Source organism: Pelodiscus sinensis, chromosome 2 (genome assembly GCF_052426305.1).
Source record: "Pelodiscus sinensis isolate ZL-2025 chromosome 2, ASM5242630v1, whole genome shotgun sequence".
NCBI classification, from domain to species: domain Eukaryota; kingdom Metazoa; phylum Chordata; order Testudines; family Trionychidae; genus Pelodiscus; species Pelodiscus sinensis.
Window position 1 is genome coordinate 118,246,459 of NC_143053.1, and position 19,456 is coordinate 118,265,914.

The following is a 19,456-nucleotide window of genomic DNA, read 5'->3' on the forward strand; positions in this document are numbered from 1 at the left end:
ATCATTGCTCAAGGTGGTATAGCAGTTGGACAGTAACAGCTTTTGGTCACTACCTTCCTTGCCTAGATATTAAGCAGACACACAGAGGTGACCACATCTAAACCCCCTTATTAATTCCCTCAAAGCCATTCTGTCCCAGATATGAACATAGTAATCAGTCCCATTTTAAAAGATATCTGAGATTAAAAAGCTGCTAATTAGAGACCCTATCCAATACATTTTTAATTGGCTGACATTTTAAAATTGTTTAGCTTTTTTCCTTGGGTGTAAAATTTGATCCTGGACTAAGAACTTTAGTTATTTACTATGCCAGAGTGATTATTTTACTACTACGTGACAGTATGTGAACCTCTCAACAACATGGCTTACATTAGAAATGCTAACGGACTTACCATTACTCTAGTCCCAGTTGAGGTCTGCAATCTGTGGAACAAGGTTAGCATCAGATGTAGTTCACATCCAGTCCTGGAACCCAGTCACTCCAAATTATATTTATGTTCTACGCCACACTATTGGCAACTCTTCTGGCATGTCAAGGAATACAAATGCTGCCAATTGTTTTGACAACAGTTGCATCGCTTTTACCAGCTCTAGCCAAATATTACAATTCCAAGCAGCCATGTGTGCCACATTTCATAACATGAAGCAGATTTGCTGACATATACTAGTATCCTCTTACTTTCACAGATCAAACCTTCGGATCAAAATACCCCAACCTATGCAAAGTTCAAGATCCAGATCTGTAGGATTAAATACAATTTTGCTTGTATTTCAAATATTCTGGTGAAGTTTACTGAAGATTTCATGTTGCAAAATGGACCCATGCTTATCTAGCAAATACAAAAGATGTAGGGCCCACTCATTCCCTAGTGAGATCCCAGATTGGGACAGACATTAACTCTCGCAGGAAGTACATTTTCTGAATGTGCATCGGTTTTAATGCAATTTAATAAGGACCTAATCCAAAGCCCATTGAAGTCAACAAGTCTTTCTATTGACTACAATGAACTTTAGATCAGGGCCAATATATCAGGAGTTCTGATACGTTGCATGTTGTCTTTTTCTAAAAGAAGCTGAGAAGCATATGTAATCATGGTAACAGTCAAATTCTTGTCATGATGCTGCCTTTCTCTGAAGGCCAGAATAATTTCTAGAATATGCCGTTCTTGCATCATGTCTAAAAAATTACACACACTGAGAAACACTGGAACCATTTAATTCCTAGCCCATGGGAGTCAGCTCAGAAATAGTTTTTATATTTTCCAACACTTTACCCAGTAAAGTGTTAAATGTTTGCAGACAGGGTCTTCCAGGAAATTCCTGGCAAGTCACAGATCTCTGTGTCAGGAAATTTTCTGTGTTAACCCAGTTTTTCATTTTAATTAATCCCCATTTCACTTAGTTTTCCATCACTCTGAACAATGTCCCTCCCTCTTTGGTGTTTAGACTTTCCAAATACCGGTAAGCATGCGTTCTGTTCCCCAATACTTGGTCCTTTACTTTAACTATATTTAATTTTTTTTACATTATCCCTTATAGGTCTATGTTGTACTTCAGTCATTTTTGTGTCTTTGATTTCCCTCCAGTCTCTCTGGTAATGGATGTACCCAGAAATAAATGGTTCCATACTTGCATGGCAATAGAGAATGTGAAAAAAAAACCCTCACCCTTACTAGAATTCTCCTCATGGATGAAGTAGGCTTGGTAATGGTTTGGTAAATGGCTAAATCAATAGCTCAGTTTCTTTCCTGCCCCTGCCTTTGCACTACAGCAGTCAGAGAACCCCACAAAGCTACAAAAAGTCCAGAACTGCCTCCCCCCAGAACAGGTTTTTTACCTCCTTCTTGCTGTCAGTGAGTTTCAGCTGCATTTAGGGCTTTTGATGCATATGGGTGGATAGCATTAACTCAACATCCTTGATCCACAAATCCCAGTCTTGATTTTGCAAAGATGTACACACACTTTTCAAGTTATATATATGAACAGTAACTCAGGTTTGTTTGCCAGGATTTGTTATTCATTCATACATGTGGCTTAATTCTCGTGGTGAAACTATCATCTGTATGCCTATGGATTGTCTTATTATTTGTTTCATTATTTTACTAGAGACTGAAGTTCAATTTAACAGTCACTCCTCCTCTGATTTTTGTTTGTTTGTTTAACTTCAGTACCACATTTGCTTTCCCCTAATCTTTAGGCACCTCTCCAATTATCAATGACTTTTCAGAAGTAATTCTTAGAAGTTCAGTAAATTAGGGCTTGTCTACATAGTATACTAGTTTGCACTACAGGGGCATAAATTCTAATATGCACTAAGTTGGGGCACATTAACTTGTGGAGACCCTATTGACACACACTAAAAGCCCCCTGGGGTATATTAACATACGATTATTTGAAACAGGACTGCATTAGTACGCAATAGGAAATATTCATGCATTGGCAGGGTCTACAAGGAAAAGGTTATGCTAATATACTAATGTGCACTGGAATTTACCCTCTCCTGTGGACAAAGCCCTTTGTGAGCTAATTCCTTAATACCTCAAGATGCCCACTGAGATGTGCATTTGAATTTTCCAAGGAGCTCTGCACCTGTTCTTTTAAATCAAGACCTATTTTTACATTCTTGTTGTCACTTCCTAATTTCCCAAGTTTATTTTTCTTTAAAATGGTCAATTAACCCCCCCCCCCCCCCCAATAATCTCTGCTTATTTTTTTAGGGTTGCCGTTAATCTTTTTTAGGTATCTGGATGCTGATTCAGAAGGGATGAACATATTCATGTACGTGCATTTCTCAATGTGAGCAATCCCAATGACACTAAAAAATAGGCATATTCTTATATATCTTGCTGATTTTTGGCCTTATAAAGCCCCACTTAGGATAGTATTTAGGTCCATTTCCTAATTTTTCCTCTAATATTGCCCTTAACCCAAACATCTTTATATAGACTCTTCACCCTTAAAACACTTTTGCTGTCATGAACTCTGTGTGTGTGTGTGCGCATGTATGCGTGCACGCTCGCACATTTTTTGGACAGCCTGTGTGTTCTCTTCAAGCCTTAACTGACTATATATTCTGGTGTGGTCCCCATCATGTTTTTCCATTTACAGTGAATTTTTTTTACTCATTGCATCTTTGAACAGGCTCTTGAGAAGCCACACTGACCACTTCTTGTTCCTCATAATCATCTTTCAGAAGCACTGTAGTTGGTTATACTTTAATTATGGTGTTTTAGCATTCCTAACCGCTGTTCCATACAAGTGGATTTTTATCATTTCTTCTCCTGCAGCTTGTCCAGTAGGGTTCTTAATTGTCCCTGAATCTGCTTTCTTGAAATCTAATATTCTTGTACTAGTATTTCATGAGCCCTTTCTTCATCATATTTAATTTGTTACATGTGATCTCTTTCCCAATATTTTTATTCTCTGACAGTAACATTAGGATTTCTCTAGGAAGACACTATTAAAAGCAAATAGCTTTACTTAGGTTTTGAAGTATATGTCTACACAGCAACATTATTTTGAAATAACTAACGTCATTTCAAAATAACTTAGTCCACATCTACACAGCAGGCAGTTATTTCGAAATAATGTCAAAATACTGTCAAGCTGGAAGACTTCATACATCGACTCCTGTAACCCTCATTGTACGAGGAGTATGGAAAGTTGGAGGAAGAGTGCTCTCTCTCAAAGAAAGTGCTGTGTAGATGCTCTCAATTTTGAAATAAGCATTTGAAATAATGTAGCTCAATTTGCATAGCTTATTTCAAGTTAAGCTCTGGAAGAAATTGTTGACCAACATAAAAGAAGCATCCCTCTGAATGTCTTACTTTAGCATAAAACTTCATCGATATCGCAGCCTATCTAATACAACAATAAAACTTCATATATTATGTAAAGAAGGTTATAATTTTTTTGAAAAATGAATTCATAAAAAATCAATGGCCATCTTGCATAAACACCACTTTATTATTCTGAACCTAGCGCCTTTACAGGTCTAACAAACCGTACAGTCATACCAGAAACTGAGCCTACAAATGTATGTACTCGGCTTTAGTTAGATAACATATTTGGGAAAAAAACAGTGGCCCAGGTAATTGTTTAATATTCCCTCCATAAGCATATACAATAAAAAATGTCACATTTTTATTAAAAAGTTCTGAACGCTTCTTTAGGCACACATCTCTTGGCATCAAACTTTTTTTTTTACAGTATTTTATAGTTTACTATTGAAGCTTTACAATTTGTTTTCAAAGCACTTAACTGTATTGGCAAGATAAAGAATTTCTGGTAATTCTTGAAGATGTTTTGTGAATTCAAATTATGGCTTCTGTAAACCAGAAATAACTTTAAATACATAAACATTAGACAATTATTGGGCATTATTCTTTTAGTGCATCAATTAAAAAGCTCCCCCAAAGCTAATAGTCTATACTAATATTTGTTCCATCTTGTATTTTACATTAAGCCACAGGATTGACTCCTAATGGTCACTAGAGAAGCTCTGATACATACACAGCTTGTAGGATTACACATCTATGCCAATAACAGAATTTGCATTTGGTCTGCTTAATCTCCAACCACTCACAACACGAATTCACTATTTCCTGATGAGAATGACAGAGTTGGGGAGGGACAGTAGACAGAGGGAGTAAGTCTGGAAGGAGGAGGAAAGGCAGGAGAGGAAGTGGGGAGGAAGCAACAAAATTCAGTGACTATGGGTAGCTTATTTTTTATTATCTGAGAAGTTATTTGACTTCTGTAGAATATTTGAGTTAGTGAAAACTGATAGAGGTATTATATTGCAATGCTTGCATTTACAATGTAGAAATAGCCACTAACTTTTAAGTGGCCACTGAAAGAAATAAACATACTACTATATTTTGGGTAGATAAGTAACCTTGACTTTCTGACTGAAGTGGACCAGAATAAAGAACACAGCACTGCCCTGAGCAGAGCAGTTGAACTTTTTAAAAAACGTAAATAATGGGATTTATGACCATTCAGATTGAAGACAATGGCTGAGAAATTACCTTGAGTATATTTTTAAATAAACAGCTCCCTCCAGCATAGTATATTTAAATATGTATTAGAGCCATCTACAGGTAGGAAAATTTGTAATATGCATCTGGATAGTTTAAGCCAGTTGATTCCTACAACATGCTAGCACACACATCCATTCTCATCATTGTCCATGTGTGTCCAGGAAATTGCAAACTGATACACAGAGATATTAAAAAATGTCTAACAACACATTTTCAAAATATATTACTAACAAATAAAATATACTTTGGAGCATACAAATGAAGAGGATATTAGAACAAAATTGGGTTAGCAGCCTTAATAGGAAAAAAAACCCAGTATTTTTACTGAAACATTTCTAATAACTTTTCTTATTTAGAAGGATACACCACGTGATTGGGTCACACCAGTACTTATTATGAACTGAAACACCAGTCCAATGGCATAAGTATTCTGATAAGTGTTTAAAGGCAGTGAAAACATACAGAAGTAATAGGAGTATGTTTATCTGTGTTCTTTTGTGGGATGGTTGCATTTCACTGTTGTCTATGTTTTCATCAGTGCTGAAGAAGCTTGAAAGCAGGTGAGCTGCAGGTGCATGCTACTTTTAAATTTGTTTAGTAGCTCTTCCAATAGCCTGTAAAAATAAAACAGTTGATAACTTTGGCATTATGGAGTTTTCAGATTTGGGGTGTTACAAGTCAGGGATATCCATTTATTTAGAAGGTAGCTAATTTGGCACATGTCCCAAGCTCTCTGACCCTGACAGGTTGAGGCAGTAAGATTTTTGTATATATTAAATAGTCAGGATTTTCCAATATAGCATGCCAGGAACAAACATGCACTGCTGCAAAAGCAGGTATTGTAGATGTACACTTTTTTTAATCTTTGTATTTTTTGCATACCTAGTTATTGTGGGTAATTCAAGGAAAATCTCATTCCTTTGTGTCTGAATTCCTCTACTATTTTCTTACCTTCCTATGTCAGAGAACTGTGTGCTCTGAAGTATTTTGCATGCTTTAGTAACAGATCCCGTGTAGACTACTGTTAAAGACCAGATACTTGAACAGAGAAACTGCTGATTCGTTCTAGTATGAAAATTTTTCACAATATTGCAGGAAAATGACAACTTCTAATAAGTGACACAAGCAGATAACATATTGGAAGGTGCATCTTTCAGGGAATCAGTAGCAAAGCATTGAGAATGTTATGACCAGATTCTGTTAACTTGCCACTTTCTCGTTTGATCTCACAAGGCTTTCTTATTAGGGATGTTAAATATCAGTTAACTGAATAGTTGATTAAGCTCATGAATTTTTATTGGTTACTCGACTATTATATAGTCCCCGGGAGTTGGGATGGCAGCCAGTGCAATCCCTGCCCAACTCCAGAGGAGTCCCCTGCTCTTCCATGCTGCTGCCTCTGTATCAGAGGCAATAGCACAGGGTGCCAAGCAGAACCAGTCAGTGAGGAGAGCCAGTTACAAAACCAGCTCGTGAACTGGTGGTCTGTTCCCCTGTGCTGTTGCCTCTAATACAGAGGCAGCAGCGCAGGATGCAGCAGGCCCTGTCCAGGAGGGTGAGGTCAGGGGCTGAGCTCTCAGACCCGGCATGAGCCAGAACTGAGCTGGGCTGCCTACCCACCCAGCTTTTAATACACTTTAAATGCAGAGCTGTGGCAGGGGTAGGTCCTGGACCCGGTGCAAGCCAGGACTGAGCTGAGCTGCTGGCCAGTCTGCTAGAAAATGTACTGACAGGCGGGAGGGGGGAGAAGTATGTAGTCTACAGCATTAACCGATAAGCTTTTGCTTATCAGTTAACTGACTGCACTACTGCATCCCTATTTCTTGAGTTTTCTTTTAAAAAGAGTAAATCACAAAAGCCTGTTTTTATGTGGTTGAATATGATGAAAAGGAAAATTTCTACTTAAATCTTTAGCAGTTAGTTATGTGTTCCCAAATACAAGGTGAACTTACATCAGATCAAATGCTGGCACAGCAGCAAATACATGTTCTATTTAAACTGCTGCATAATGGGACAATAAAAATTATGATGTGCTCATGGAAGAACATAGTGTCAGGTGTTATCAAGTTGTATGCCTTTGCCGTCATATAAATGCTATCTCCAAAAATAAATTTTAATATAAAAACAGTCCTGCAAAAGAAAGAAAAGGGGCTTGTTTACCCCAACCTTTCCCCTTTTTTTCTGCTTTCTGATCTAGGTTTGTTTAGATTGCAAGCTCTTTCAGGCAAAAACTGTTTCTTCCTCTGTGTCTGTCCAGTTTCTACTACCCTGAAAACACACACAGAAAAAAAAACCCCATAAAAAACCAAAACCAAAAACATTCAACCATGTTAAGTCTGGGTCATATGTCTACTTTGAAAGACTCTACGGTGTCTGGAGAAAAAAAATGAAATGGCAACAGTGCAAAAGTTAAATTAAAAGCTGAGCAAAAAGCAAGGTGAAGAAATTTTCCATCGGGCTTTTTAAAATGCTTTTTATTGTTTACATTAAGACATATTGAACTCAATGTAATTATTTCTATCTCAGGCATGGCTAGAGGCTCTAGAGGAGAATGGAGTCCCAACTGCACCAAAGAATTTGCAGTCTAATACTAAAAAGGATGGGAGAAAGGAAGTACCATCACCTCCCTGTTCTACAGATACGGAACTGAGCCACAGAGAGGTTAAGTGCCTTGTCCCAAGTCACACAGGGAGTCTGTGGTAGAGCTAGGAATTGAAACCAGATCTCCTGAACACTAGTCGAGTGCCTTAACCACAGACTATCTTTCCTCTTGAGCACTGGTGCATATGGAGTATTTGTAACAATGAGTGTCTTTGTTAAAGATTCAATGCTCCCACCCCTTTAATTAGGTCAAACCGAACATCTCACATCAACAAAAAATTTCTCCAGAAAACCCAAGGAAGATCAGAATTTCTATTTGTAAGGTAAAATTAAGCATTGGGCGGGAAGAAAGGAAGGGGAGGTACCTCAAAATGTTTAGGTCTACATCAAAAGCAGAAAGAAAGGGCCCAGCCCTACACAATTTTATGAGACACTTTTGCAGGCTTCCTTTAAGCCAATCATTTCTTCTAAACATATAACTCATTGTGTGCTGTAATATTAACAGGTATGTTTCTTTCCCAGGATCCGCAAGTGAAAGCACAAAAATTAATATCCACTTCTCCAACAGCCCTCTAGGAAAGGCTGCCAGGACATATAGCATTCACATGCAGGCTATATTTCAATATTACATGGAGTGTGTTATTGGTAACACTAACAGCTCTGAATCATTTAATACAAAAATGAACAAAATTATTTGTAATTTTGTAATAAAACAGTTTAGAGATGTAATGATGACGTATCTGAGAAAATATCCAAGGCAGGGGTTCTCTAACTTCACTGCACTGTGACCCCCTTCTGACAACAAAAACTGCTGCATAATTCTAGGAGGGGGGACTGAACCTGAGCTCACCCAAGCCCAGGTGGGGGGAAGGGGAGGAATGGAAGCTGAAGGGCTTCAGTGCCAGGCGGGGCTTTGGCTTTCTCCCTGGGTGGCGGGGTTTTGGCTTTGGCATGAGCCTTAGGAAGTCTAACCCCTGTCTTGGTGACCCCATTAAAGCAGAGTTATGCCCCATAGTTTGAAAACTGTTGATCTCAGGTATAGAACATATCCTTAAGTAGGTCTCAGCTGAACTGCCCTCTGGGTCGATGTAGAGCTGTGAAAATTGTACAGTAGGGATCCGTTAATGGCTTAAACAGTATATTTAACTGATTAACTGCTTCAACAGGGGCCAGCCATGGACAGGGGCTGCTCAAGTTGGGCTAGAGTGCCCCCCCCCCACCTGTGGTGGGCCCTGCTGGGCTGGAGCAGATCCCTGCCCGCATCAGACAGGGGGCTGTCCCAGCTCACCTTTTAACCATAACTGGTCAGCATAACCTGGTGCGGGTGATGCTTACCAGTTAACCATTCACATCTCCACTGTATGGTGCTTTGTTTGTGAACAGCCCTTTGAGTTCAGTGCACAGTGGCTGGAAATTTACTACATCCTGCTGGTTTTTCCTGAAAGTTTGAGTTTGATAAACTCATTGCAAAGGGAAGCCTTCCTTACCCTCAAAGTAGCTCATTTCTCATCTCCTTAATCTGCTGTAGAGCTCTAAGAGGTAGGGAGAGGTCTTGATGTTTGTGGATAGCAGGAACAGGAAGTAAATGTTGGATACATGAATGGAGGCCCATTTTGTAACTGGCTGGGAGGGAATTCAAATTTTGTAGGTGTTCAAGCATCCTTTGCTTGTATTTATAGAATACTGCGGATCTGCAAGTAAGGTGAGGTCTGAATGGATTTTGGGCAAACGTTTCATGCATCTTTGGTTTTAGCATCAGAGACAGATGACAAATCAATGACAAGTTTGTTTTTCTGAGATGTGTGTGTAAATACATTTGTTATGGGCTCAACATTGTAAGGTGCTGAGTAGGCTCATTTGTCACATGGTATTACTAACATGCTTCAGTTTAAATGCACATTTAGGTTCTTTGCTAAACTGGAGTCACTGTGGCCACCATCTTCAGGTCTGAATCCTACTGGTCTCATATCAAGGTCTTTGTATAATACAATTAAGTGACAGTATAACTGGCTGCAGAATGATGGCCATTTAAAAAAAGTTATTAGTTTTTAATTATTTTCCAGAAACTAAGCTTTCAGTTAGAGAGAGAAAAAAAGAAGTTTCCAGCCCATACAGTCATGAAAAAACAGTAGAAATGAACACAGCGACATCTAATTAAATTTGCTGATAGCCTGAAACAATAGGTCTGAGACATATGAATCTGCCCGTTCACCACAATGGGTGTTAACTCTGAAAGTTAATTATGACATTTTAAATGTCGGCACTATTTCTTATTTTAGTATGACCATCAAGCTAACGTGCTTATGCACCACTGCTATATAGATACTGGTTTGAATATACAGGGCAGAATGATTTTTGTCAAGGGCTGCTGGGATGGAGAAAGAGGAATTAAATTTTCTCTTCTAATTTTAATGGAGCACCACATTCCCCCCTTATTTAAAGCCTCTGGATTATAAAACTGTCTTCTTAGTGTCCGAGTCAGAACTACAACAATGGCTGCCCGTCGCAGGGAGCCATAGCCTGTAATACCTCTAAGGCTGGTATAGGGGGCTCTGTCTGTGAGGTGGAGTGTTTTCCATATAAGGGCATGTAAATGAATAATCTTCCTCTGCTCGCTACACCCATTGCAGTGAAAGATCAGCCAATGGGCTGACTTGTGCTCAGGCCTGCTACTCCACCCACTGCAGCAAAAACCAACCTATGGGGTGATAAGTTCACAGGCAATAAAACAGGCAGGCAGCCCCTCTCTCACTGGGGATTCGCATCGAGTGAACGCCTGGCCTGATCACCCAGACGCCTTGCACCCCCCGCTCTCGAGTCTTACTGAGTGTACTCCGAGTTGGTCGACCCGAGTGGAGACAGTTTATGAGCATGCGACCGGTACTTGTGTTCCTGCTGTCTCCAGAACTGGTATAACCCCCCCCCCCCCGTCCATCATCCCTATCCTAATTGATTTTTTAGTTGTCCTTATTGCTTGTCAAGTGACAGTGGTTAAAAAGTTACTAAGTTAGTTTATAAATAGTTGTGGTTTAGGTTTTTTACCGTTTCCTTGTATAAAGTTGTGTAAATAATCAGCCCTATGGACAATACCAGTGTTAATTCAACTGTTCCTAACCCCTGGGCAGTTATTGGGAATTATTGTGATTTAGAATAACCTCAGGGAATTGTTTTGTGTTGTCTGGCAATCTGTTTAATTTTTGTTCTGATGATTGTCTGGCATCATCAAAATAAAATCAGTTTGTGCTTTTTGAAACCCCCAGTTATGGTCTCATCCTTTCCGGCATCCCTTCGAACCTCGTGTATTACGGGGACTGACACTTTCCAGTAACAATATCTTGGTTCTACACTAAGAAAACAGGGTGGTAATAAAAAAGTTGCAAATACACTTACTTTTTGTCTGCTCCACTTAAGAGTTGAGGCAGGGCTTTCAAAGCTTGCTTAAAGCTTGAGCTGTAATACAAACACATTTAATTTTCCCCAGCTATAATAGCGATCTACTACTACCTCCCTCCGTATCTCCATGAATATAAACTTTAGTTCTGAAATGTATAACTAAATCAACACATTATCAGTTCAAAATCTCATAATTTGAACGCAGCCAGCCATAGGCTCAGGTAGACTTCTAGCTTGAGCAATTTCTAAGCCACTAAAAACACCTTAGATATTAGATAAACACAGGAGCCTGACAGTGAAAGTATTCACGCTGTACACAGGTGCTGACAGGGGCCACAGAGGGAGAGGAAACTGCTGCAATAACTGGTCTTAGTCATTTATTGTGGTATTGACAATGATCAACTGGACCAGCATGACAATGGACGTTCCTGGACCAGAGAGTCCTGGCTGGGAACATCAGTGGTGGTATGTCACTGGTGTTATGTCATTGGCTTCTGAACTTAAAAGAAAGGCCAATGCAGTCTGTACTAACTGGCATTCCAAAGTAATCCTACATAGAGGGCGGACAGTATTCAAGCGTGGTGGATAAAGTGTCAAGATCAGCACACAAGGTGGAAGGACAGAACATTCTGACCAGCAGCAAATGAACAAAGGTATTCCTGCCCATTACTTCTAGTTGTAAGTCCAGAAACCAGCAGGATCCTGATGAGATCCAGAGACTGAATCACTTTGCTCTGACTGCAACAAGAAGCATTTTCCTTTTATCTTATCTGTGTTTATACCAAATTATTTTCATCCCGATCCCTATCTCTCCCAGACAGGGAACAGGAAAGCAGTATTCAGAAAGATACTGCTTAAAATCTGATAATAAAACTAACAGCATTTCCCATTATCAGAGATGAGTTTAAGTACAGTTTTCAAAGTATGCCATTGTTTGAAATTAATCTGAAATAAAAAGTTCTTGAAACAAATATTTAAGCTATTTTTAGGAATTTTTGCTTAATTATCAAGCATTTCATTACATCAACAGCATAAGCTACTTAGCGTCTTACTTGCTTTCTGGTGTTAGGTATACGGCCACAGCATCTCGCAATGCATAAATTTCAAGCCTTGCCTAGAGACAGAATGTAACATTGTTTGAAATATAAAAAAATCTTTGGTTAATTAAACATGTGTGTCACAAAGCCTCTTGCCTCTCTTCAGAAGCAAAATATTACTATACACTGTAGCTTTAAGCAGCCTTAACTTCAATAATTTGTTTCCTGTATTTCTGGTTACCACTCTACCGTGTCAGTTAGGAAGTGCTGCAGGAACAATTACAGATCTGTGAAATTGAAGTCAAATTGTTTATCCAATCACTATGAAGTTGTCTCCAAACAAAGAGCAGTCTCTCAGTAACAGTACCAAAGCATGAAACTCAGGTGCTATTTTTCTGTTCTGAGAGAGCATTTCAAAGCTTTTTTATCTGTAGCTATTGCATTCTACAGAGTGAGCCTAGCTCCTTACAGCACATTTTGGCCAGAGAGGAAGATATCGCAAGAGACTAAAAATATGTAATACACATTTTATTCTGGGTTCTGCCGAATTTATTTTCTTGTTCAGATGAGGAAGTAGAATGTTTTTGCTCCATTTCTCTCATCTGTCACCTGCTGAGTATACAGGCTTGGGGATTTTACCTATGTGTCAATTTCCACCTGAGCAGGCTACAATGGAAAAAAGTAGTTTGGGTACATTTCCCAGGTAAAAGCGTATCTAGCAGGGTTTAAAAGATCTTTCTTTGTTCTCTCTGAAATCAGCGCCACCCTGGATTTTATGTGAAGATGGTAACTCCATGAATTTGATCAGCGCTTAAAAAAATTCCACTTACACATTTTTCTCTAGAAATGGATTAGGGCCACAAAGTCTGGATTCAAACTTCACTGCAATTCATAGTCAGCTTTTGTTCAGCCCACTACAAAGATTCTCTAAAATCCAGCCATGAAATGCAGAGACTGATCTGAACTAACCCAAAGTTAATAAAACCACATCAATTTTCTAATTAAGCTTTTAAAACTCTAATGTACAGATTTGTTTTCAATGGTAATCAAAGCTTTTGCTTGGAAATATCTCATACTGCATACATATAGAGTTTTTATTTTCCCCTGCTAGCTTCCTGGCAAGCATTAGGAAGTAGCAGACCACCAATTTTATGTTAAGGAGAAATGTTTCCATTGTAGAAAAATGGCAAGCATAGACGGGCCATATCACCTTTCTTGAACAACCTATACACTATTTCAGGATGAATGGGTTAGGATTTTTCAAAGCTGAGTGCCTTAAGCCCTTAAGGGCTTTTAGACTCTCTCCCCACCACCACCACCACCACTAAAATTACTGGGTTTTAGTGTAACACTGGGTTGTAGTTTTGTCTCAGTTTTAAGAGGCAATAACCTATTGTGGTAGTGGTACATTATCAAGCCCCACTGTGGTAGTGGCACATCATCAGGAGCCATAGTTTATACCTAACCTCAAGCACATGGCTAGGGAATGAGTGAAGCCAGGATGCATATCTGTATAAGAGGAATAGATGTTATAAACTGATTGAAGCATCCCTTGTCAAAACTTAGTCCTTTCCACAGGGAATGGGTATTTTTGAGCAGGCTGATCTGGTTCATACCCCACTGGTTTAGTTACAATCAATCTACCATTAGCAAGGGCTGATTATGGCCAGAATGATATAAAGGCACCACAAATGACAAATTGTACTGTTGGTAAAAACAATCCTTTCAGTTATTGATTCAAGGAATGAGTTCAATAAAAGGTGGGCTACTCATTTAAACTGTGTAGAACCTTTTTGTCAACCTTAGTTGACTAGTACAAGAAGCCCTTCCCACATGAATTCTCCCTCAAATGCTACTCTACTAAGAGTATTTGGAAAGTAATACAAATATAAGGTTTATAATAAGTTTTAGAATACCGTGGGATTTAAATTTAGGCTCCCCCCACCAGATGCCAAGACTGCTGGAAAGAATAGGAAACGGTACAGGGTACTGCCTGCAAGTCCCATTTGAGGCTGCATGTCACAGAGAGTGCCCTTTGAGTCAAAGGGAGCTTTCTTTTTTCTTTAGACTCCTCTAGAACTAGTTCAAATTAAGAGCACAAACTACTGCACCAATCAGAAGTGAATGAAATATCTGTGATAAAATATGTTTTCCCCACAGGTTGGTACAGTGCCACCACTTCAATGGTCTGAGTTCAAATAAACAAGCACTGTTACAATCTGAAAGATCCTGTCACACAGTATATTGAATTTGTTTTTAAAAAAATCACAAGCTTGATTAAAAAACCAACAAAAACAAAACAAATATTTGAACACACTCCTAAGACTTTGTATTTAATATTATTAAACTACAACTACACTGGGTAAACTCCTGCCCCTTCAAAATGCCTTTTGAAACATGTACATAATTAATGGGAGATAAGCTATCAGAAGGCTCATGTAGGCCAGTATGGCATACAAAGCTTCTTTATACCAGACCACTGTGGATTACATCATACCACATTTCAGTCTGCAATGTTTTCCTTCTTTCTCACATTTGTGAAATACCATATGTATTTAATACATTTACATCTATTATATTTTAAATATACACTAGTTCCACCCTTCTGATTTCACTAGGGCATGGAATCTTCTGCTCCAATTAAGTCCAATTGCTAACTAGAGAGCATAAATATTCTATGGACCTTCCTCTTTAAACATTAAGTAGATAATACTCTAAAATATATCTTTGTTACAAAGAGTGTTCATTTAGATTTTCAGTTGCTTTAGATTTCTAAAACAAATCTGAAAAAAACAAGATAGGTGCTGGCTGCAGTTTTCCATTTCTTTTATATGAACAATTAAAAATGAATTTTAAAAGCTAGACATGTTTTTAAATACAAGACAGAGAAAATCTGAAGTAAAACCTGAGTATGAAGATATTTTAAGATGTAAAATTAATTGACAAGTCACAGACCATAGATAGCCTATAGTTCTTCACAAGTGAAAAGATTCAAAACATTGACTTAAGAGTTTTGCCTGAGTAAGGACTACTAGATCTGATCTTATGAAAAATGTGATGAAAGCATGTATTCTATAAACATTTTACTAATGATGCATCAGGATTATAGTGAACAAAACCTAAGAATATATCCTTCCTTACACCTCTTTTTGAAGCTTAATTTCACAAGAAAACTCAAAATAAATTGTTAGAAAAAATGGGCCAGGCATTCCCTCTCCCTCCTCATATTAAAATACTCGGTCCACAGTTCATCGACTCATTGTAATCTGAAATTGGAATAGCAGAACTTTTGATAAATGGATCTTTAAGAACATCTTTAATAGTCATTTTTGCAAGTCTCTCTGTTGTGATGTAATTTTGCAGCCAGGCCTCCTTCTGGAGTCTTACAATATAGGAAATGTTTTTATTCTCTCTCCAAAGAGAGGAACAACATACCACTATTACACATCAATACACTGTCCTTTCCACTCTAAGACCAAGAGATTTAAAATTGAGCTATAAAATACAGTTCAAAACATTATTACAAACAAAATCTTTGCAGACTTAAAAATACAATCAAAATATTGAATGGGTTGCTATAAAATAATGAGTAGGAATAGAACGTCTACAGCAGCTTTTTGTTGCATTTTTGAGTACAGATTACAGGCTGAACCTCTCTAGTTCGGTACTGTCTGGACTGGCAACATCCATGGTCCAACATGATTTTACTTAGCCGGATGTGCATTTATTATAGGTGTAGTCAAGTTTCCTGCAGTCTCGGTTCTTATTGTTCTGTGCTGTTATTTAGCTTTAATTTACCCTAAATATCTTCTATGAGCCCAGTAAGCAGTGGAAGAATTCGTAATGCTGCTAGACAATGCTGACCTCCTGTGGTTCGGCACCAGTCAGGTCCCAAGGGTACTGGACGAGAGAAGTTCAATCTGTATTATGCTACAATTTAATAACAACAGGGGATCTCTCTAATTTTCTAGCTATAATACTTCCAAGTTTCTCAACTCAGAAACATGATACTGTGTACAATACTGTGTACAGATGTGGTCTCCTCACCTCAAAAAAGATATTTTTGCCTTGGAAAGGGCTCAGAAAAGGGCAACTAAAATGATTAGGGGTTTGGAACAGGTCCCATATGAGGAGAGGTTAAAGCGACTGGGACTTTTCAGTTTAGAAAAGAAGAGACTGTGGGGGGATATGATAGAGGTATATAAAATCATGAGTGGTGTGGAGAGGGCCGATAAAGAAAAGTTATTTATTAGTTCCCTAAATAGAAGAACTAGAGGATACCAAATGAAATTAATGGGTAGCAGGTTTAAAACTAATAAAAGAAAGTTCTTCTATGTACATTGGACAAACGTCTCAGATACTTTGCCAAAGGATCAATGCCCACAAAACAGATATTAGACAGGATCACAAAGACAAAACAGTTTCTTGCCATTTCAACCAGAAAGGACACTGTCTCAACAACCTAATTACCTGCATCCTACTCCAGAAGACTTTCAAATCTGCACTTGAAAGGGAATCCTCTGAACTGTCATTCATGCTAAAATTCGATACTCTTCAAGGGGGGCTCAACAAAGACACCAACTACCTTACCCATTACAAAGATAGCTTCCCCATTTATCACCTCTAATACCATTAGCTCACAGAAATTTTCCTTTCACCACCTCTAATATCATTAACTCACAGACACTTACCTTCCTCCCCCACCCTTGAATTGCCCTTCTGTTCTGAAATGTGATTTGTCCTTTTCATATGTGTTCACTTTTTTTTAATTGTATCCTTTGGTATATATAGTTGTGACTATTTTCTTCCACTATTTGATCTGAGGAAGTGGGTCTGGCCCACGAAAGCTCATCATCTAATAAACCATCTTGTTAGTCTTTAAAGTGCTACATAGTCCTGTATTTTGTTTCTTCTTCACACAGCGTGTAGTCAACCTGTGGAACTCCTTGCCAGAGGAAGCTGTGAAGGCTAGGACTATAATAGAGTTTAAAGAGAAGCTAGATAATTTCATGGAGGTTAGGTCCATAAAAGGCTATTAGCCAGGGGATAAAATGGTGTCCTCTGTTTGTCAGAGGCTGGAGAGGGATGGCAGGAGATAAATCACTTGATCATTGTCTTCGGTCCACCCTCTCCGGGGCACCTGGTGCTGGCCACTGTCGGCAGACAGGATACTGGGCTAGATGGACCTTTGGTCTAACCCAGTACAGCTGTTCTTATGTTATGTTCTTATGATAACACATTTATCTACCTGTAAAGCTCCATTTTTACTGAATGATGACACACACTGCATCAGTCGACTTAGTTCTTCAGCAACAGATTCTACAATCCTTGACAGTACTCGAGGCACTAATTCCTTAGAGATGGTGAATACCTGCAGGTTTGAAATCAGAGTTATAAATTGGGTATATAGGATGTTAGCATGGATATAGAAGAAGTTAACCTTCATTACCTGCTTAGCTGCTTTTTCAAAAAGCACCTTCTTCCCCCAGTTCAGCCATTTTGTTATGGCTTATCATAGCTCTAGCCTGAAAACTCTCTGGACTTTATTTTTTATTACTTGCTGTCTAACGTTAAGACCAATGGTGCCTGAATTCCCAATTAGGGTTCATAGTTACTGCTGCAATTCAGTTTAATAATGATATAAGAGTAATCTCCTAAGAAGCTTACAAAATACAAGAGCAATACAACAATTAGGTGCTGAAATATGATCAAGAAGTATCAAAAGAGACACCAGAGGTAAAAAAGTAGGTTTTAAGAAGAGATTTAAAGACAGTGAAAAGGATAATAGAAGAGAAAATTGGGCAGAACACAGGGCAAAGAGTGCGTAAGAGAAAACAAGAATGGTGCCATAGATAGAACAGAGTTGTGTTAAGCCTTGAAGAAGAATATGAGGAACAGTTTGGATTACATGTGGAAAAAAGAGGGGAAAGAAAAATGGATGGTGAGTTGAGGAGGAATTGATGTGATCAGTCATGGAAAAAGATGCTTTTGGTTAGAAATATTATTATTCATTTATTTGGATTTAAAAAACAAACAAACAAGCAACAACAAATAATTGGGTTACACTTTGATTCAAAACTTTTGCTCTATGTGAAAGTTAGGAATGTATCTGATCTAACAATGAAAACCTGTTTTATAGAAATGCATAGTCAGTGGAAAATACTAGGAGAAGGTATGTTTATGAGTAAAACTCAAATATGAAATTAAGAACCATACCTGATTGTTTACCATATATGTGAGAGTGATGTGTCATGGACCACACAGACTAGACAACCAGTAACGTAATAGATTTGCACCACAGCCAAGGTATATTTACCGCACATATGCGGGCTATCAGTCACTTACCCTGCTAGTTCAAATACTCATCTTGTTTTTAACTGCTTTGACCCACAAAAGCCAACAACGTTGATCACATACAGAGAAAAATGGTTAAAGTAAAATGGGAAAAGTCCATTTCATGCAGTAGCAGTTGCTGCTGAGCAATACAAGACAAGAAATACCAAGTAAACGGTCAAAACCTTCTACTGAGAAGGAAGTATTTGTACTCACGAAGGCCATGCTCAATGTTAGTTGTCAGAACTTAGGAAAAATTCTCAGTCATACTAAATCACCATATTTTTGCAAAAACTATACTTATTTTGGTTTCAGCTCAAATTTGACTTTTTAATTAACAGGTTTTTTCACCTCAAAACATGCCTGTTGAACAGTTGATAATTAACTATTATTGTTTAAACTATAAAAATCAGCAGTGTTGCTAGCAAAATCTAAGACTGATCCAGATTAGCAAAATTTTGCCAGAAAACAGCGTTACACTCTTACAGAAATTGTAAAATTTCACATCAGCGATCAAATTCATATACTTCTGTAAACAGATGCAAAAATGTAATTTCACAAATAGAAATTCATGAGGCAAAACTGAACATCAGAGAAACAACTAGCTTCCAAGTCAGCAAGGTATCTATATATGTGTCCTAATTTTAAGCATGAGTAGTCTAATTGAAGTCAGTGAGACAATAACTTTACTTAGAGTTAGTCATGTGCTTAATTGTCTGTCTGAATTGAGACTTAGCTATAATACCTACTTACAAGGTTATGGTCAAGTTAAAATCATTTTAAAAATATTTGTTTCAGAGGAGTAGCTATGTTAATCTGTTTCAGCAAAAACAACAACAAGAAGTCCTGTGGGACATTATAGACTAACAAATTTATTTGGGCATCTGCTTTTGTGGGCTGGAATCCACTTCAACAGTAGGTTCCAGCCCACAAAAGCGGATGCTCAAATAAATGTGTTAGTTTATAAAGTACCACAGGACTCCTTGTTGTTTTTATTGTCCTTACTTGTGTTTATTAAAAGCAGTTTAGATTATTAAATTGAATTAAAAA

At 38.1% G+C, this 19,456-nt stretch overlaps 1 protein-coding gene across 3 annotated transcripts in view; it reads right to left on the minus strand.

Annotated features, from left to right (window-relative positions):
* Nucleotides 1-3,943: 3,943 nt before the first annotated feature.
* The window catches only part of EXOC2 (exocyst complex component 2), a 191,467-nt gene continuing 175,954 nt past the window's right edge, over nt 3,944-19,456 (minus strand). For all 3 annotated transcript variants that reach the window (XM_075921345.2, XM_075921343.2, XM_075921344.2), the window contains 4 exons: nt 17,322-17,444; nt 12,089-12,150; nt 11,034-11,093; nt 3,944-5,656 (listed from right to left, as the gene is read on the minus strand). In XM_075921345.2, the coding sequence (XP_075777460.2) occupies nt 5,566-5,656; nt 11,034-11,093; nt 12,089-12,150; nt 17,322-17,444 (336 nt within the window). In that variant the 3' untranslated portion in view covers nt 3,944-5,565. The remainder of the gene's footprint in view (nt 5,657-11,033; nt 11,094-12,088; nt 12,151-17,321; nt 17,445-19,456) is intronic.